Source organism: Chrysemys picta, chromosome 3 (genome assembly GCF_011386835.1).
Source record: "Chrysemys picta bellii isolate R12L10 chromosome 3, ASM1138683v2, whole genome shotgun sequence".
Lineage (NCBI taxonomy): Eukaryota > Metazoa > Chordata > Testudines > Emydidae > Chrysemys > Chrysemys picta.
Window position 1 is genome coordinate 195434893 of NC_088793.1, and position 19624 is coordinate 195454516.

At 42.4% G+C, this 19624-nt stretch overlaps 1 protein-coding gene across 10 annotated transcripts in view; it reads left to right on the top strand.

The window, feature by feature from the left end:
- Positions 1-10020: 10020 nt before the first annotated feature.
- KIF16B (kinesin family member 16B) overlaps positions 10021-19624 on the top strand; it is a 223787-nt gene continuing 214183 nt past the window's right edge. For 6 of the 10 annotated variants that reach the window (XM_008173554.4, XM_042847069.2, XM_008173561.4 and 3 more), the window contains exon 1: positions 10024-10331. In XM_008173554.4, the coding sequence (XP_008171776.2) occupies positions 10285-10331 (47 nt within the window). In that variant the 5' untranslated portion in view covers positions 10024-10284. Of the gene's footprint in view, positions 10332-18961; positions 19062-19624 lie in introns of all 10 variants that reach the window. The other 4 variants (XM_008173558.4, XM_065589753.1, XM_008173537.4 and 1 more) reach the window with 2 other exon arrangements.

Here is a 19624-nt window from a genome sequence, read left to right on the forward strand (position 1 = left end):
TTAGCTTCTACTTCTTGCTATCTCCGATCGGAAGAAGTGTTTCATGTAACAGGTTGAGAGTGTGCCACCTGCAACCACATAGTTCATGCATCCCTAATATCAGCTTTGGAAAAGAAAGGAGTGAGGGTCAAGAAGAACCTATCAACTCTCTAAGGCTCTATCTACATGAAGAAAATGGGAGCCATTAAATAAGGCTCCCTCTTGCCCCACTACCTAACCAGTTTGTAACAGTTCAGGATAGGTAGGATCAAATAATTTGTAGTCCCTATTATCGAATGTGAGGGAGACATGGACTTGACAGGATAGTTGGTCTCATGGCTAAGGTACTATCTTGTCTCCATTCCTGGTTTTTCCACAGCTATGCTGAGTGACCTTGCAAAAATCATTTAACTGTGCCTCAGTTCTCCATCTATAAAATCAGTATAATAATACATCCCTACCTATCGGGTGTAGTGAAGATAAACTGATTGATTGATCTGAAGTTCTCAGATCCTTATAGAAAATCCTATAAATAAACTCAAAGCTGAAGCAAAGATATGTCATTTCCTAATGAAGATGCACCCTAATAGCAGTCAGAAAAATCTAGCTAATGAATGAGAGAGGGCCTTCATTTTCATGCCTTACAGGTTTCCCAGTGCTACGAAAAGACCACTTTAAAATCCTGTCAGTAATGGTGTAGTAACTCATAAAAAGTTATTAGATCTTTCTGCAGCTTGCTTGCTTATCAACTTTTGTCATATTACCTTTTTGACATAACAAATTGCCTTCATGTTAATTGGAAGATATAACAATAACATGATGAACAACAGAGAAATTGCCGGCTGCTAACGCATATGAATTTTGAAGAATGAGAACTCTACAAGGAAAAGTTATCAAAACATCTCCCTATTATATTTAATAAAGAAACGACAAATTGCTACATTCCTGGATGGTTGGAGGATATAATGAATTGAACAACAGACAATCTCATTTCTCTCTCCAACTGTGTAGAAATTAAATGTCAACTATAGCCACTTATTCTTCATTTCCCTTGCTATGCACTAGACTCTTTCTTGTGAGGATACTTAACTGAAACTGAAATAGGGGAATAGGACCTTATTTCTGGCAAGCCAGTGTTCTCCTTGTTATATTTAAAGGGCTGTGTGATGGAGTATACCAGGGGTAGGCAACCTATGGCACACATGCCAAAGGCGGCACACGAGCTGATTTTCAGTGGCACTCAGTCCTGGCTACTGGTCCGGGGGGCTCTGCATTTTAATTTAATTTTAAATTAAGCATCTTAAACAGATATCCAGCTTCCAGCCAGCAGCCCTTTGGCTAACCATGGGGACCTGATTTTCATGTGAGCATCAGGGTCACTGTTATCCTTTATGGGCAAGTGTGGACAGCAGAGAGCTTGGACCAGAAGCACACTCTTGCAAAGATAATGGTCACTGTGCAAATAAATGGGATCAAGATAACAGGCCTAGGAGATTCTGGGTGTGGGCAGACCCTAGTCTGGGACAACTTGAGTCGGGTGTATGACCATCTCCCAGAGTGATTTCCTAAAAATAAAGACCTCATGCACTTCAATCTATCACCCACCAACAGATGGATGGTCTGGTTGAACACTTCATCTGGACCCTGAAGCAGACATTGAAAAAGTTTGTTATCTGGGAAGTCCCATAATCATCTACTGGATTCTCCCCATTTGAACTCGTATATGGGAGATGACCCTGGGGAATCCTCAACCTTTTCTGAGAGATGTGGAAAGGACAGACTCCTAGAACTGAGAATGTCCTACAATATGTGTTGAAGCTCCGAGAGAGACTGGAGATTGTGGGGACCTTGGCTAAAGAAAACCTCCTCACCACTCAACAGACCCAGGAGCGTACCTACAACAAGGGATCACAGGTACGCTTATTTAGGCCAGGTGATTGGGTTCTCCTTTTATTCCTGAGTATTGTCCAAGTGGCAAGGACCCTATGAAGTTGTGCACCAAGTTGTGCCAGTTAACTATGAGATTAGGAAACCTGACAAGTTGAAGCCCATCCAGATCTATCATATCAACTTTTAAATTCATGGAAAGAGCGAGAAAGCTTATTGCCCTTTACCCTTCTGAACTGGAACTGGGGCCCCAAGTGCCTCATGTCCTGCCCCCAGACTCTATACAGGTGGGGGAACACCTTCACCCAGAGCAGCGGTCCCAGCCTCGTAAAAGCCTTCCCGAGGGTGTTCTCCTCCCGGTTGGCAAGGACTCATCTTGCGCACCACCACATCCAAACGAAACCCAGGCAGCTCATCTGGGAGACCAGATGAGAGTATGTGTGTCTGCGGACCTCCCCTACCCTGTGGTATTAGGCCAAGACTGGCTGTATTTCTCCAAGCTCTTACAAAAGCTACCCGTAACACAGAGGCTCGAGGAAGATACCCCAGAGGAGGTGTTAGGGGTCTTGTTCCCTTTTAAGAACTGTGACCTTCTTACCTTCTAACCCAAGGGAAAAAAATCTTAGAAAGAAAAATGGAAGAGAGGAAAGCGTGAAAGAAGGTGGGAGAGACAATCCCCTCCATAGCTGTAATAGACACAACAGATGCCAATGCTGGTGCCCGGAGAAGGACCATCTACAGGCCCAAATACACCACCCCCTCTGCAACTGGACCTGAGAAGCTAATTGGTTTATCAGATTTCCGTAGGGAGCAAAGGAACGATGAGACCTTGAACTGAGTCTTCGAATAAGTAGCCATGATAGAAGATGAAGAGGTGGACCCCCTAAAGGCAAAGCAGTACCCACATTTTGCCCTGAAGATGGACTTGTCATGTCATGTAGACCAAGACAAGCAGATGCAAGAGATATGGACACAACTGCTAGTACCTTTGGTATATCACTACAAGTTGCCGCATCTGGCGCACACAACCCCATATGTGAGACTTCTTGGGAAAGACAAGACACTGTTTAAGATCCTGGCATGATACTTTTGGCCAGGGGTCTTTAAAGAAATCAAGAATTTCTATGCCTCATGTCCTGAATGCCAATTGACAGCCCCTAAGGGAATCCCACAGGGTCCAGTAGAATCTCTTCCCTTGGTGGAGACCTCCTTTGAGAGAATTGGAATTGACCTTATGGGCCCCCTAGAGAAGAGTGCCTCTGGGCACTAGCTATACCTGTCATCGTGGACTATGCCACCAGATACCCAGAAGACATACCACTACAGTCTACGAATGCTAAAACCATCACCAATGAACTGCTGAAGGTCTTCGCACAGGTCAGGTTTCCCCAAGAGATCCTGACAAACCAGGGGACAAATTTCACATCCCGGATGATGTGAAAGAAGTATGGGAACTATTAAAAATCAAAGCCTTACACACATCCATGTACCACCCACAGACAGATGGCCTAGTAGAAAGGTTCAATGAGATACTGAAAAGGGTGCTCAAGAAGTTCATAGCCCAGGATTAACGATTTTGTCATGGACATTTTTAGTAAAAGTCACAGACCAGTCACGGGCAATAAATAAAAATTCATGAAAACTGTGGCCTGACTTTTACTAAAAATGTCCATGACAAAATGGGAAGGGAGGAGGGTCCATTACTTTGCCCTGCTGTGGTTGGGAGCTGCAGGGACTGGGGAGCTCTGGGGGATTCCCCCCCGCACACGGTGGTTGGGGAGCTGCAGGGGACCTCTGCACCCATGGGGACTGGGGAACTCCAGGGCCCCCGCCACTCTGGGCAGCAGGGGTACCCTGCAGTTCCCGGCCACCACGAGCAGTGGGGGTACCCTGCAGCTCCTGGCTGCTACGGGCTGAAGTCATGGAGGACTGCAGAAGTCACGGATTCCGCAACTTCCGTGACCAAATCGTATCCTTACCCTGGATCCACGACACTGGGACCAGCTAATCCCAGCCTTACTCTTCACCATCAGAAAGGTACCCTAAGCTTCAACAGTGTTTTCACCCTTTGAACTGCTATATGGATGACAACCAAGAGGCATACTCGACCTGGTATGGGAAACCTGGGAAAGCCAAGCACAGACAGCTGAAAACATAGTGCAGTATGTTTTAAACTTACGCGAGAAGTTGGAGGCTATCGGGGCATATAATAGAGAAAATCTCAAGGAAGCACAGGAACGACGACAGTATAACCAAGGGGCACGGATGCATGTCTTTCAACTGGAGGACCGAATCCTGTTGTTTCTTCCAAGCCCTGAATCAAAGTTAATGGCCAAGTGGCAAGGCCCTTACGAAGTGATAAAGAAAGTGGGGACTGTAGACTACTTGATCAGACAACCAGGGAAGAAAAAAGAACAAATTTACCATGTACATTTAAGGAAGCCTGGGAAATCCAGGGAAATCCTTTTCATCATACTGTATCCTGAGGAACCGGAACTAGGACCCCCCAAAAAGGCTCAGTATCCCCAGAAAGAACTTATGCAAAAGGAACAGGTGTTCCCACTGGTGCCCACTTTCCCATGGGTATTCTTAGCTCTTACCTGGGAAGACATTCTTAGCACAACATCACATTAATACAGAACCTGGTAAAGTAATGGGAAGGACTCAGGCCATCAAGAAAGAGATCACGACCATGCTGGAATTTGGGGTGATAGAAGAGTCCCAGAATGACTGGAGGAGTTCTATTTTGCTGGTCCCAAAGCCGGATGGTGCACTATGTTTTTGTATAGATTTCAGAAAAATGAATGCAATTTTTAAATTTGACGCCTATCCCACGCCAAGAATCTTGGACCAAGTGAGAGAATCCCAATACATCACCACTTTGGATTTGACAAAGGGGTATTGGCATATCCCCTTACCACTGGATTCTCAGCAGAAAACAGCATTTTCTAGGCTGCTCGGCCTATTTCATTTTAAGAGTATGACCTCTGGGTTACATAGGGCAGCATTTGATGGACCGATTACTCCAACAGCACAGTCAATATGCAGCAGCATACTTGGATGACATAGTTATTTATAGCAAGGATTAGGACTCCCATCTAGACAAAGTAGCCGCCGTTCTCTGTTCACCGAGAGAAGCCAGGTTAACGACAAACCCCACTAAATGTGGAATAGGAAAGGAAGAAGCCTGTTACCTGGGACATAGGGTTGGTGGAGGACAAGTCTGCCCCTTGGTGGATAAGATTCATGCTGTACAGGTATACAAGACACCCATGACCAAAAGGCAAGTGCATGTCTTCTTACGCTTAGCTGGGTACTACCATCAATTTATACCTCATTATGCGATCCTGGCAGCCCCACTAACTGACTTGACTAAGGATCCCATCCCAAGATGCCCCACCTGCAAAAGGGTATCAAAAACTCAAGACCATTGTGACATTACAACCCATATTCTTCATAGAAATATACTTATGATATGTATGTATGTATTCTTCAATGTATTAAGCCTAGTTTGCATGTTTGTTTTATTTACTCATTAATCTCCTTTAACTAAGATGTATTTTATGCAAGATGGGTCATGTGAGATATCATTGGAAAGGTTATGATTTACTGAATATGATTATCCAATTTGGATGCATGTATCATTTCTGCATCTGAAGTTAGGAATATTGACTATGTAACAATTACAACTGTGCAAATCTTGGTGAATTAATAGTGGATACAGGCCTTCCTGTAAGTTGGGGAACACCCACCAGACAGTGTGCAATCAGCCTGAATGGGCCATTAGGAAGGACAATAGGACTTTGAAGATGCTAATCTGCCTCCTTCCTGAGAAGTTTCCTGGGATGCTGCATTGACTCGGCTAAACCCAGGGTTGTGAGTTCTATCTTTAAGGGGGCCATTTAGGGACCTGAGGTAAACATCTGTCTGGGGATTGGTCCTGCTTTGAGCAAGGGGTTGGACTAGATGACCTCCTGAGGTCCCTTCCAACCCTGATAGTCTATGATTCTATGAGTGCTTGTATTTGAATTAAAGAGTCAGCTACAGACATCTACCAAAATACAAGGGGCATGAGGGCACAGCACTTTTAACTGTGATGCATAGGTTTGTGCTGCGTGCATGCTGTGCACTTGTTTTTGCAAGTCAGAAATGGAGACACCCAGATACATGTTTCATTGACACCAGCTTTATATCTACATCTGGAAGATGGTTTGAAAACAAATTGCTGATCAAAAAGAACTAACTCTGCATAAGAATTAAAGAAGTGTTTACATACAGTAAAGAATTCTGAACTGGGAAGGTTGTTTGTTCCCCATGTTTTGACAGAAGAGACAATAAAGAAAGCCTATCGGGTGACCTATTCTGATTGTTCAGGTGCAGAAGTTCAGCATGAACCTCAGTGGGTTATGAAGAAATGACATCTAGTTCTGCATGTCAAAACAGATTTAAACAGCACCACGCAGCTTACCGACAATTACAGAGGGAGAATAGATCAGCAGACGAAGCTGCACTCATTCTCTTCCCAAAAGAGTTCAAAGGACTCAAAGATTAGGATAACTTCTATGATGAACTGACCTATAGCTGTGAGAAGGTAACACTGTTCCCAACTTTGGCTAGAGAAGAGCCTCTTGCTGGTTTCTGATGAACTAGAGATCACTCTTTTTACAGAGATGACAATTCTGCTTCCTGAACCAAACTGTGAAATACAAACATAAGCTGTTCAGTCAAACTGATGCTCACTGTGATTTAAGAACTTACAGGAAGGCCTGTATCCACTATTAATTCACCAAGATTTGCAAAGGGACTGAGGTGCTGCAATGCTTAGCACATTACAATACTAAATTGTAGGCACCCTGTCCCATAGTGGAATTCTCAACCCTGAGATAGCATCCAGGCTCACTATACAATGCTTGAGGAGCGTTAGGTGTCGAAGAATGAGATTCACAAAAGCAAGTATGTGCTGAGTGGGGAGATGCCTAAGCTAGTCGATAAAAAATGCTGAGGAGATGGGAGTGGCCTAAGCCTAGACTCTCAAAGGGAGCTAGATAGCTATCTCCATTTGGGATTTACAGCCATGAACCCTCTATTGGAGTTAGGCACCTCAGCCCTTTCTCACAAAAAAACAGGCAAGGAGGAGGAGGTGCCTTCCTTATGACCTTGAGCCCAGTGGTCATGTGAGTTCTATGGGATGTGAGACCCAAGTTCAATTCCTCGATCAACTGATGGGGGAGAAGGGATTTGAACATGGATCTCCTTCATCTCAGTAAATTACGGGATTTCAGAAGCATTACAGAGGAGGTGAGTTTTGAGAAGGGACTTGAAAGCGAATAAATAGGATCTTTGAGAAGGATATATGCGGCTGCAACTGCACGGCAAGCTCTTGGAACATGAACTATAAAGAACTGCTTAGTGAGGAATGAAACAGAGCTTTCACAAACACAGCATGGGACAACAGCAGCAATAATATTAAGACCAAAGTTATGTAGAAGCCTTTCACAGGAAAAAGTAGTTACAATACATCTAAAATATAAGTAGGTGGAAGAAAAGATGAAGTACAAAATGCATAAGTGAAAAGTGGTTGGTATTTGCTCCATTAATGAACATTTCAGTGAAGTCTTTGTGATGGGTTGGACCCACCTTCTGGTATGCCACTGATGTACTGGGGTTTTACTGAGCTCCTCCTGCTCCAACAGCCTGGATTCCCTCTCTCTGTTTTGCTGAATATACTCATTCATTAGCCCGTTCGTTTATAAGCCGACCCTATATATAGGTAAAAATAGCAAAAACTGTATGACCCTTCCATAAGCCGACCCTATATTTCAGGGGTTGGAAAACTTTGGCTCCCGGCCCATCAGGGTAAGCCGCTGGCGGGTCGGGAAGTTTTGTTTACCTGGAGCGTCTGCAGGCATGGAGTCCCTCAGCTCCCTGTGGCTGCGGTTCACCATTCCCAGCCGTTCCCGCAGCTCCCATTGGCTGGGAATGGCGAACAGCGGCCACAGGGAGCTGAGGGACTCCATGCCTGCAGACGCTTCAGGTAAACAAAACTACAATGTATTAGCTCAGGGATCGGCAACCTTTGGCATGTGGCCCGCCAGGGTAAGCACCCTGGCTGGGCCAGGCCGGTTTGTTTACCTGCCGTGTCCACAGGTTTGGCCGATCACGGCTCCCACTGGCCGCGGTTCACTGCTCCAGACCAACAGGGGTGGTGGGAAGCAGCGCAGGCCTAGGGATGTGCTGGCTGCCGCTTCCTGCCGCCCCCATTGGCCTGGAGCAGCGAACCATGACCAGTGGGAGCCACGATTGTCCGAACCTGCAGACACGGCAGGTAAACAAACCGGCCCGGCCTGGTGCTTACCCTGACGGGCCGCATACCAAAGGTTGCCAATCCCTGCATTAGATATTCAATTCAATGATTCCATAGAGTATAAAATAATCAAATTTTGGTGTAGACCCGTTTATAAGCCAACACCCGCCTTTGATGCGTCATTTTTTTACCAAAAATATTCGGCTTATGAACGAGTATACACGGTAGGCTCTCCGGCCTCTTGCAGTACACACACACACAGGTAGGGCCACGCCCAGCTGCAGACACAGACTGAAGGCAGCTCTGTGTGAGAGGATTCACCTAGCACTCACGTGCACACCCCGTTGGGGACTAAACCCAAAATAATACTGTCTTGTGCTATACAGAAAGATCTGCACAGTGCAAGCTCATAAAAATTTGCCCTTTCCCGCAATGTGAACAGAGATATGCACAGCTTCTTCGCCCCCAATATGGATTGCACAAACTGGGTTTAATAATAATCAAAAACAAGTTTATTAACTATAAAAGGTAGATTTTAAGTGATTATAAGGGATAGCAAACATAACAAAGCAGATTACCAAGCAAATAAAACAAAACATGCATACTAAATTTAAGATCTTAAAGAAACTGGTTACAAAATATAATTTCTCATCCTAAATGTTGATTTAGGAAAGATGCAGATTTTCTGCAGCTTAGAGTTCCAGTTATTTCTCTTTACAGACTAGACTCCTGTTTTAGTCTGGACTCAGCCCTTGCCTTTGTCTCTTCAGGTGTTTTTAGCAGTCTTTTTTCTTGGGTGGGATAAATAAACCAGTAAAAGAAGTGTGCACTTGCATGTCCCATTTCTGCAAAGGGGGCTGCAAGCAGAACCTTCAATTCCACAAACAAAATTCCTGATTCTTTGTGGGATCTGGGCATTTGTTTTGATCCATTAATAATAATAATTTCATTATTAATAATGTGTTTGTGTTACGGTAGCACCTAGAAGGACTCCACTACACACTTTACAAAGACACACTCTTTTAAAACTTTTTGCATTATTGGAAGACTGCCTGCAGAAGGGGCCAAAATCCTATTACTGTGTTTGCAATATATTTGCAAGCTGCGTTATGTGGCATTTTCCCATTGTCTTCAGTATGAGCAGGACGGGGCTCCTCTTCATGTCCTTACTTCCTGGCATTATACCAGAATTGATAAAGGTGCCACCAGACTCCTTGTTGTTTTTGTAGATACAGACTAACACGGCTACCCCCTGATAGTATTCTGCCACTGTGCATCACCAAAGCCCATTAGTAAAACTCCCATTGCTTTGGGTATGGACCACAACCTAACCGTCCTGCTTCTCACCACATTCCAAAGTTAAAAAAATACTGGCAGCTCCTCTTGGGTCGAATCTTCATCTGGGAGATTAATATATATATATATTAGCTGCCTGGGATTGTTGTTCCACTCTAGAGCTCATCAGATCTTTAATTACGGAGGGGCCTGGTAACTCCATCCTCTGGGATTAGATGCTGTGTGGGATTACACCAACCGTACAGCTCTCGAGTTCATGCTTCCTGTGATGAAAAGAAGCCAACAACAGCTAAACCCACCACAGCCCCATGGGGGCAGGAGTGTGTAACCCCAGGGGACCGGCCTGGCTAGTGACTGCACCTGCCCACCCGTCTCTGTGTGTGTCGGATCCCTCCCTGTGGTTGTGCTCCCCTTCCCCCGCCTGGGCTCGAGGGGCTCGCTGCTCTGTGAGCGGGTTCCTGTTTGAGGGGCACCCCCAGGCTCGCTCCCCACGCCCCGCCCCTCCCTGGAGAGGGGGCTCCGGCCCTTGGTGGGCGGGGCTCCGGGCAGCAGCCAGCAGAGGGGAGGAGTAACGCGTCCCGCGGCGGTTTGTCCCTGCCCTGGCGCCGTACCAGTGGTGCTCGCCGCTGCTGCCCCGTGGCTGCTGTGACAACAAGGGGAGCCGGCCCGACCGGCGCAGTGATTCGGGCGACTGCGTGGGAGCGGGGCGCCCCGCCCCGCCGTGACGGTAGCATGCAGTAGCGGAGGAGGCGGGGATGTGGCCTGTCCCCTAGCCGGCAGCCGGGAGGGCCAGCCCTGGGCCAGGGCAGGGATGAGCCATGGCGTCGGTGAAGGTGGCTGTCCGCGTCCGGCCCATGAACCGCAGGTGAGTCCCGTGCGGAGCAGGCTCCCGCTGCTCATTTCCCGCCGTAAGGGCTGCGGGGTCGGGGGGAGGGACTGTCCTACCTCCTACCCCCTTCCCTGGGGGCTGCGGGGCCGAGATCCTCTCCTCCCGCCCCCGTCCCCTTTCCTGGGGGCCGGCGTCGGACTGGTCCTTATTTGCCCTGGGTCAGGGCCGTCACTGCCCTTATTCCTCCTTATCCCCTTCTCTGGTGACTGCTGGGGTGGGGCAAAGACTGTTCTGCTATCCCCTTACCTGGTCCCCTTCCCTTGGCTGCTGGTCAGGGCTGGGACTAGTCACTGGGACTAGCTGGGACAGACACCTGTCAGGGATGGTCTAGACTCGAGATAATACTAAATCCTGCCCTGAGTGCAGGGGACTGGACTAGATGACCAGTCAGGGCTGGGGCAGCTTAAATGAGATTTTCAAGCAATGAGGAAGTTAAAAAAAACAACAACCAACTTTCTGAAACAGAGCAGAAACTCTCCATTCCCACAGTGTGAGACCACTGACAATTGCTTTAAAATGTTCTGTAAAATTCTCTTCCCCCTTCAGTTCTCAGGATAAGTCAGATTGGGTGTCAGGGCTACATCCCACTGAAACACGAGTTACAATGGTTAGAACCATGTTGTTATTCCCGATCTTCCAGGTTCTGTATCTGGAAGTTTTAAAAGTTTGTGGGGACATAAACGTCTGAGCTGCCAGAACACACAACTCCTGTAAGGGCTGTGTTGGCAAGAACAATTATAGATATGGTAAGAAAGTCATGTCTGTGATTTTAAATCTCTCTAATATGCAGCCAAATAATGCACTGAAAAAGCTACTTCAAAATTGATTGCCAAATGAGGTCCCCTTCTTTCTCCTCTGGTGGACTGAGAAATACTTTTGCGTTGTGCATAAAAGAGGGATTGTTTTGTCAGGATCCTTTACTGAAAGCTTTGTCTTCCAAGTCATTAGTAATTATATATGTTAGTCTAATACTTTTATAATTTAAGAAAGTTTGCAATATTGTGAGAGACAAGACTGTTGAACACACTTCCTTTCATCTGAATGTTAAAAGTAGAACACCACACATTAGTTGGGCCCATATGGGTATTGCAAGCTGCTTTGCCTATTTTAATAAGAGGTCTTTTTGCATAGTACAAATATAACTACTCTTGGTTTGCAATGGGGGAAGACATAGAAAATGTTTGTTCAGTTGCTTTTGAGAGGGCTGCTTTTTTTTTTTTCCATTTAAAAATGGGGAAAAAGGTAGACAAGTATCTGGAAAGTAATATTTTGGACACTTTCAAAAAAAGTGATCTCAATCAGAAGTCTTTATAGGTAATGACTGTTAGTTGACTGCTGAAAAAGACATTAAAAGGACACTGCTTGGACTGTTTGCCATGTTGATTTTTGCAAAATGTATACATCTTGAGGTAAATCCAGAAAATAAAAGCAGTTTCCCCTAAATAACTAAACGTTTAATGTACAGAGTAAATATAGTAAACATTTTTAATGAACTAACCCAAATACTGTTTTAAAGAGAGACCACAAACAAACACCCTGCCCTCCCCCCCTCCATTAAATTCAGTGGCCTGTCTTGGCAATCTTTTTATTTATTCCAATGGTCTGAAGTGACAAAGATTTATTTATTTATTTTTACAAGAAAACGATATGCTTTACCTTTATAAATTGTCAACCAGGCATCTGTTAACTTCCACATTTTACCTACTTTTGATATCTCTTTATCAATTTGCAAAATCCTTAGAAGATCTGTAAAAATTTATAAGGGCCTTGGGACCATGGGTTGAAAGGCAGAATATAAGTGCAAAGTATTATATATTTGTATTGTGGTAGCACCTAGGAGTCCTAATCATGGACCAGGATCTCATTGTGCTATGCACCTTACAAATACATAATGAGAAGACAGTCACTGTCTCAAAGAACTTGTAATCTAAGTACAAAACACAACAAGTGGATGCAACAGCTAGATTGGGAGCACATGAAAACAATGGAACAGTGTGGGTGTTTTGGGCAGCATATGCTGGGATGTGTTAAGGTTCAGAGAGGAAGCAGGAAGGAGAACCAGCAAACCAGTTTACAAAGACATGGTTAAGGATTCTTGTGTGCACTGCAATAAAGTGTTATAACTTGTTTACAGGAAGACAGCCTAGATTGCTAACCAGGGCAACATGACCAGCTGCGCTGGTTTCTGAGCATACTAACCATTAACTGGTTACAAATTGAGGCATTGATCATGTTGCCTGCCTGGTTGAAGCAGTCAGTCTGCACACAGTAAATTGCAGAATTAGGCCTTGAAGGTATGGTGTAGGCAAGTCCTCACTGTCAGCAAAAATACCACCTCAGACTGTGTTTTTATCACATTTGTAAGGTTTAGCCTGATCAATATTTAGATGGGAGACTTCCTTGGAAAACCCAGGGTTCAGCAGAAAGTTGGTAGTTTATTAAAATGGCACTATTCTTTTTTGGTCAGTATGGTTTTATGGGCTGCTGTGCTGCAGGAGGTGCTATCTTTGAGATGAAGTGAAAACCCAAGATCCTGAAACTTTAATAAGAGTAGCAATGTTGTCTCTAGTGCATAAACTAAATGGGATAATTACATTTTGTCCATATAAATTTCTGTTGTGTCTTTATTTGGATATGATATCCTTTATGTCCTTTCCTAAGCTGTTGCTATGCTCTTCACATCTGCTATGCTGACGTACATAGTCATAAATTGGTGAAGGGACTTTTTTCTTTAATTAAAAGAAACATATCAATGAAGCCTTACTGTATCCCTGTTTTTTTAAACTCTAAGAATGGTATACATAAAAAAAAAACAACCACTTCATTAACTTGCGACAAAGAGTCCTGTGGCACCTTATAGACTAACAGACGTATTGGAGCATAAGCTTTCATGGGTGAATACCCACTTCATCGGATGCACGCATGTCCGACGAAGTGGGTATTCACCCACGGAAGCTTATGCTCCAATACATCTGTTAGTCTATAAGGTGCCACAGGACTCTTTGTCTTTTTTACAGATCCAGACTAACACGGCTACCCCTCTGATACTTTCATTAACTTGTAATTTCTTGTAGAAGCTTAGTACATCTTTGGTTTGTTTTAAATTTAATTATATTATGCAGCTTATTTTATGATTAAATATTCAGGTCATTTGTAATTAGAGCAGGCCGGGCAGTGTGTGGTTATTTAAAAATGTCTGTTGGTAAGACTTCTTCAGCAAAACTTTAAGTGCTTTGGTTTTTGCACTAAATGCAGTTGCAAGATATGAAAATAGAGGTGAATATTGAATTATTAAAAATAAAACTAAATTGGAAGTTACTGATATTTTGTAAGATTTGTTTCAATTCTTCCTTGGATATTTGTTTTCTACGTGAAGCAAACCAACTGAAGGGAAAGATAGAAACGCATAGAGGGTATGCTGCTCAGGCACATGAAGTCATTCACAGTTATTAGAATAAATCAGTTTTACGTTCATAAGATGAACAGCTTTAAAATGTTATAGTTTTGAGGGTTTCTCTCTAAAAGAAGCTTTTAAGTGACTCTAGGATATGGTTGGATTAATGTGTGCTGTGTCAATGTTAATGCTTGAAATTTGTAGGCCATATTTGTAGGTTGTCCATTACAGAGATATGCAAATTAGTGCAACAGCACCATTAACTATATAATATGTTGTATATATGCATTTTGGAACGAGTCAAGCAGTAGGAAGGAACATATTACTCTATTAAATATAATTTGCCATTCCATCATATAGGTGACTAACTTTAATGCACTTCCCTCCTTTCTGTGGTTTTTGGTCAGTGGCATCTGTCTTTGATCTGTCCTGAAAAGGGACACATTCATTTGGGAACCACTATAGTCTACCTCCTTCCTTCCCCCTGTTCCTCTCTAAAAATAATTCACATCCAAAGGTGTATCATATGTAAGAAGGGTTTTTGACAAAATTATGATTCAGCATCTGTCCTGCTGAATAATATAATAGTAATAGTGTGGTATGTAGAGAAGGTTTAGGAGCTAAACAAATTATCTCTTTGAAACCAAACTGCAGGTGTGAGCTCATGTAATTACAAAACAGTTTAGTCACGTTAAGTCTCCATGAAGCCTTCATTTTTCTTTCTTGAGCATGTGTATGTAATTTTGTGAAAGTGGAGAGGGACAAATGTAGTTACTATTGTATTGTGTCAGAAACCTTTTAAAAAAAATTCTGGCAATAAAAAATAGCTTAGAAATAAATCTTTTGAGCCACAGAAGGAAAAAGCAGTTGATTGCTTCTGAGACTAAAAATATAGTAGGAATTTATAAGTGACTGAAGTTATCCCATTGGCTTATGGAATGGTCTTAGTTGTCACTTACCTGTATAAAGTTACCTATGAGGTTCAGTTTCAGAAATAGTTGTTAAAACTTCAGCCTGTGAGGAGTTGGGTGGGAAGGATACTGAAGAAAGTAGGGTGTTTATAACAAGTGACTGTCATTCCTTGGAGCGATGCCCTATTTGCAGTGTGCTGTGCCTTTGAAGTTCTCTCAACTGTCCCTTTTATTTTTGTTGCATGAGAAAATATCAGAGAGCTCCTTATGCTTCTCTGTTCATTGCTGGATCGCATCTTGAGCAAGTTGGACACTATTATGTGGTTTTCTGTTGACTTGCATTCCTGTTTAATGAAACTGATTCTATTTTTCCCATTTGGATGCTTTTACCCATTGCTGGTCAAACTTATGAAGTTACCTGACAATCTTGCATTAATATCAGTAGTGAATCTTTTAGTTCTTCAATTTTCCCTTCCCCTTCTGTTTTCTCCCCCTCCCCATTATATCTATACTTGCAATTAATAGTGAACTTGCAAGTTTAAATCTTTCTGGAAAAATATATCCAAGACAAAATAATGTCAGTACTTTAAAAAAAATTTACTAATTTTGTGCTACAATAAAGGCAATGTTTTTAACATAAAAGGATGCAAGTCTCTTACCAGCTTCTGACTTTTAACTGTTTTTATGGCATAATCGCACAATCATCTTTGTTTATACTCAACACCACAAAAATTATACACTGGTTCTGATTGAACCTGGTATTGGAGAGGCCTGGAACACAGATTTAAATGATCCTCACTGCTACACTTTGATGACAGTGGTACTGAAAATGTCAAGATGGTTGAATTCGCTGGTGTTCTGTTCTTCCATTTCAATGGACATCTTCATTCAATGACTCATCTGACGTTGAAGAATTTGAAGAAACTGACTACTTCTATTTTTAAGATGAGCACCGTTCTTTTCTCTCATTACTTAATTCTTGACAATGTTTACATTCCAAAGTCAGTAATTTTTATGCCCTTGATCTGCATACGCTTCTTGATATCAGCTGGAGTTGTGCAGATAGATGGAAAGCATGCTATGACTCTTGGGATCCAACTAAAGCACTGGTAATAATAAGGAATGGAAAATCTGAAATAAAAATTCCATTGGTTTGTAAACTACACTTAAAATAGTCATGCTGAGCTCTTTTAACGTAAAAAAAAAGTTAATAAAAGTAAACAACAGAAACTGTATTGTAGCATGTATGTGTATTACACAAGGAGAAAAGATATTGAAGTAGGAAAACATGAGATACACCTCTACCCCGATATAACATGACCCGATATAACACGAATTCGGATATAATGCAGTAAAGCAGTGCTCCGGGAGGCGGGGCTGTGCACTCCAGCAGATCAAAGCAAGTTCGATATAACGCGGTTTCACCTATAACACAGTAAGATTTTTTGGCTCCCGAGGGCAGCGTTATATCAGGGTAGAGGTGTATTAGGATGTAATATAGTAAAAGCAATGGGTGTTAAAGAAATCCATGTTTCTGAAAGCACAGTTTAACTGTTTTGGGTTCTAATATTGTAGAGTTTTTGGCACTCTTTGGGGCCAAATCATGTTTTAAGTGGACTAATTTATCATTTTAACATAACTTAGCCCAAACTACATTGGTCAGATGAACTGTTACAGCTCAGTGCAGCCATAATTGTATGTTAAGTCATGCATAAACATACATAATATATTTCTTTAAATTTGGTGGTTTACCCATGTAGAAAGTAAATGTTAGTCCATTATACTGTACCTTTTTATAGCAGTGGTTCTCAAACTGTAGATAAGGCTGGTGTTAGACTTGCTGCGGCTTTGGCCCTCCTGCCGGGGGCGGGGGGGGGGGGCAGGGCAGGGCTCAAGCAGGCTCAGGCTTCATCCTGGGGTCATCTAGTAATTTTTGTTGTCAGAAGGGGGCCACGGTGCAACGAAGTTTGAGAACCACTGCTTTATAGCATAGACAGCTGCATCTTCGTTTCTGATCTAGCATGGTATGTGAACAATCACGCTTATTTTTTTAAAAAAACTTTAAATATATTTACATTAAGACTATTATGAAGAATACTGGTTTCTCATATTAGAAGAACTAGAAGTCAAAGTTAAGGCAGCTACTCCACTTGAAGGCACAATGAACGGGTTCCTCCCTGTCGTCGTCCTCTAAGTTTATGTCTAGGTACTCTATAAAACTGCATGAATGATAATAACTTACTACCTACTGTATGTTCAGAATAATACCCAGTGCTTACATTTTGGTCACTTTGTTTATTGCCCCACCTTTTGGTACTTTGGATCAGCGCTTGCTCAGATAATCTACTAGGATTTCTCCTTTATATTTGAGCAAAACCTAGTTCCACACTTGACTGTTCTAAACATTTATTTAGAGCACATATCTTTTTAAACAAACTTGATTTTGTAATCTGTGATAACTGAATCTTTGCTTTTGCATCTCTAGTCTCATTTCACTGCTCCAATGAGAAGAATCACTAAATAGCCTAAATTGTATGACTTGTACTGTACATGATATTAGTTATCAATCAGTGTGTTGAACTTTAAACTTTTGGACACTGAAATTCTGCAGCAATCCCAGGAAAATCCTCAGGAAGCAAAACACTTGAAAATGTGTCATTTTCCTAGAGAGTTTCAGCCTTGGTTTCAGTATTCTGTGTGTTACTCAGAGGCCCTAGAACTTAACCTTTCCCTTAGCTCTAGATAACCTTTTGTTATCTGTGGTGTTGCACTTGTGAATTATATAGCCACACACTCTTCTTTTCTCACAACATGCATATTATTTTAGCCATATAAAGTACTTAGCCTAGCCATAGAACTTGCTATTGCTACGCTTAACTTTGTGATGATGGTGTGGGAGTGGGAGAGAATTACTTGGACCAGCAGAATTTTCAAAGGCTGCTCCCATCTTCTCATAAATCATTCACAATTGGCCAGATCCTCAGCTCGTGTAAATGGTCATAGCTCAGTTGAAGTCAATGGACATATGACAACTTGAGTCAGGTGAAGATCTGGCCCCTGAAGTTCCCTTGTGCATATATTTGTTCACTGATATCTTTATTTATGGAACTCTGTCAACTTGTTACAGTTGCTTTAGATATTTTGGAATCAGTTACTCTGCTCTCTTATTAGCTTCTAACCAAAACAAGTGGAAGTGTTATTCTTAGGAGTGACAGTAGATAGTGAGTAATCATTTGCTGTGATGTAAACCTATAAACGCATGATACAAAACTCAAGGGTGTTGATAAACAGTTTATTTCTTTACAGTTTTTTAAAATGAAAAGATGATTGTTCAGTTTGTTACTAGTAAGATGTACTCATTCTCTTACTTAGAACTTAAGATGCCAGTTCCTACATCAGCTAAATCTAGTCCATAGAGCGGCTCAACTTCACAAGTATAAAAAACAGAACTTATTTAAATTAAAGAACTGACCTTTAAGAGGTAGGGAAACCATGGCACTTTGGTTTAGCAGTTTTCTCAATCTAACAAAGACAATACATAGGCTTTAAATTGAATTTTAAAATTTTCCCCACAACATTATGATTTTAGAGACTTTAGCTTTAGCTATGATTTTAGAGATTTTGGGACTTTAGCTTTTGAAGTATTCTTTTAAATAACAAGTATTTGGACAAATATGAACCATGGGCTTTGTGGTGTGTGTGTATTATTTTTTTCTTTTCAAAAGAGAGAATTTGTAAGAAACAACTGTTGGTCCTAAATGGAGATCCCTCAACTATCTTCTTAAATTCTGGATTGATTTTCTTTTACTAGTAGATAACACATTGTTGAATGGCCATTAAATGTTTTACTATGGCAATCTGTTACTCAACAGTAATGCTACTTCACTTTTACCCTGATTTTTTTCCTGTTTTCTTCATGGAATAGGCTGTAATGCTGAGACCTACCCAGGTTCTATTTTAAGAATTGGCAACAGCTAACTTTGTAAATAAATAACATGGGTGAGAGCGCTTTCTCCTCTCTATACAATACATTTCTGCTTCTCATCTGTTGACTTTTGAATATAAAGTCATTAAAATAATTTCACTGAGCACCTGTTGGGGTAAAGTAGGACATGTCTTCAGTATCCTGTTAAAAGCAAAAATGACTCTTTACAGTCCATTTTAATAACTGGTATTTATGGAATTTTATGTGTGGAACTTTGCAAACACAAGAAATTGTCCCTGTTTCAAAGAGTTTAAATCACATTCAGGCGGGCATATACCTTGCCAAGGATACATTTTTTTATATGCAAAATTTGTAGGGAATGATTACAACATGGAGGAGATTGTTGGAAGATTACATCAAGTGAAAGGGTTGAAGAGGAAGTGGACTTGGCTGATTAAATTGGAAGCTGTCTAAAGGTAAGGGACAGAATGAAAAACATTGTAGGCTAAAAACTGGAGAAACAGCAGGTCAAAATGTCCCAGGGATTGGGACATTTTCTTGCAGTTCCACTTTCAGGATCATAAAACAGGAGTGGTGATATGGCCTTGTGGGACCTGGTGAGGGAGAGGCAGCCAAGCAATTTGCTGATGTCTCCTTATGGCAGATGTCCAGTATAGGTACTTGGTATGGGTTGTCAGATAAAATGGATTGGAAAAGGATTTGAAGGAAAACATCCCTTAAGGGAGCTCCGTGTGTGTGTGTGGGGGGGGGGGGGGGGAGGGGGGAGGGGGGAGGGGGGGGGGGGAGTTTGGGGTTCCTGCATCCTGTACAGCTGTCCACCAACTACCCTCCTTTTATAGCCCCCTTTCACCTGATATGAGGGGAGGATGGTGAAGTACCAGCATAATATTGCTTTTACTTGGTTGGGGATTATGTGGAAACAATTAAGGAAAGGATGATTGACCTGCACTGTCGAACTTGTTGCTGGGGTCTCCCAGATATTTTAGGTGAACACAGTTGCAGCTTTATTAAACCACAT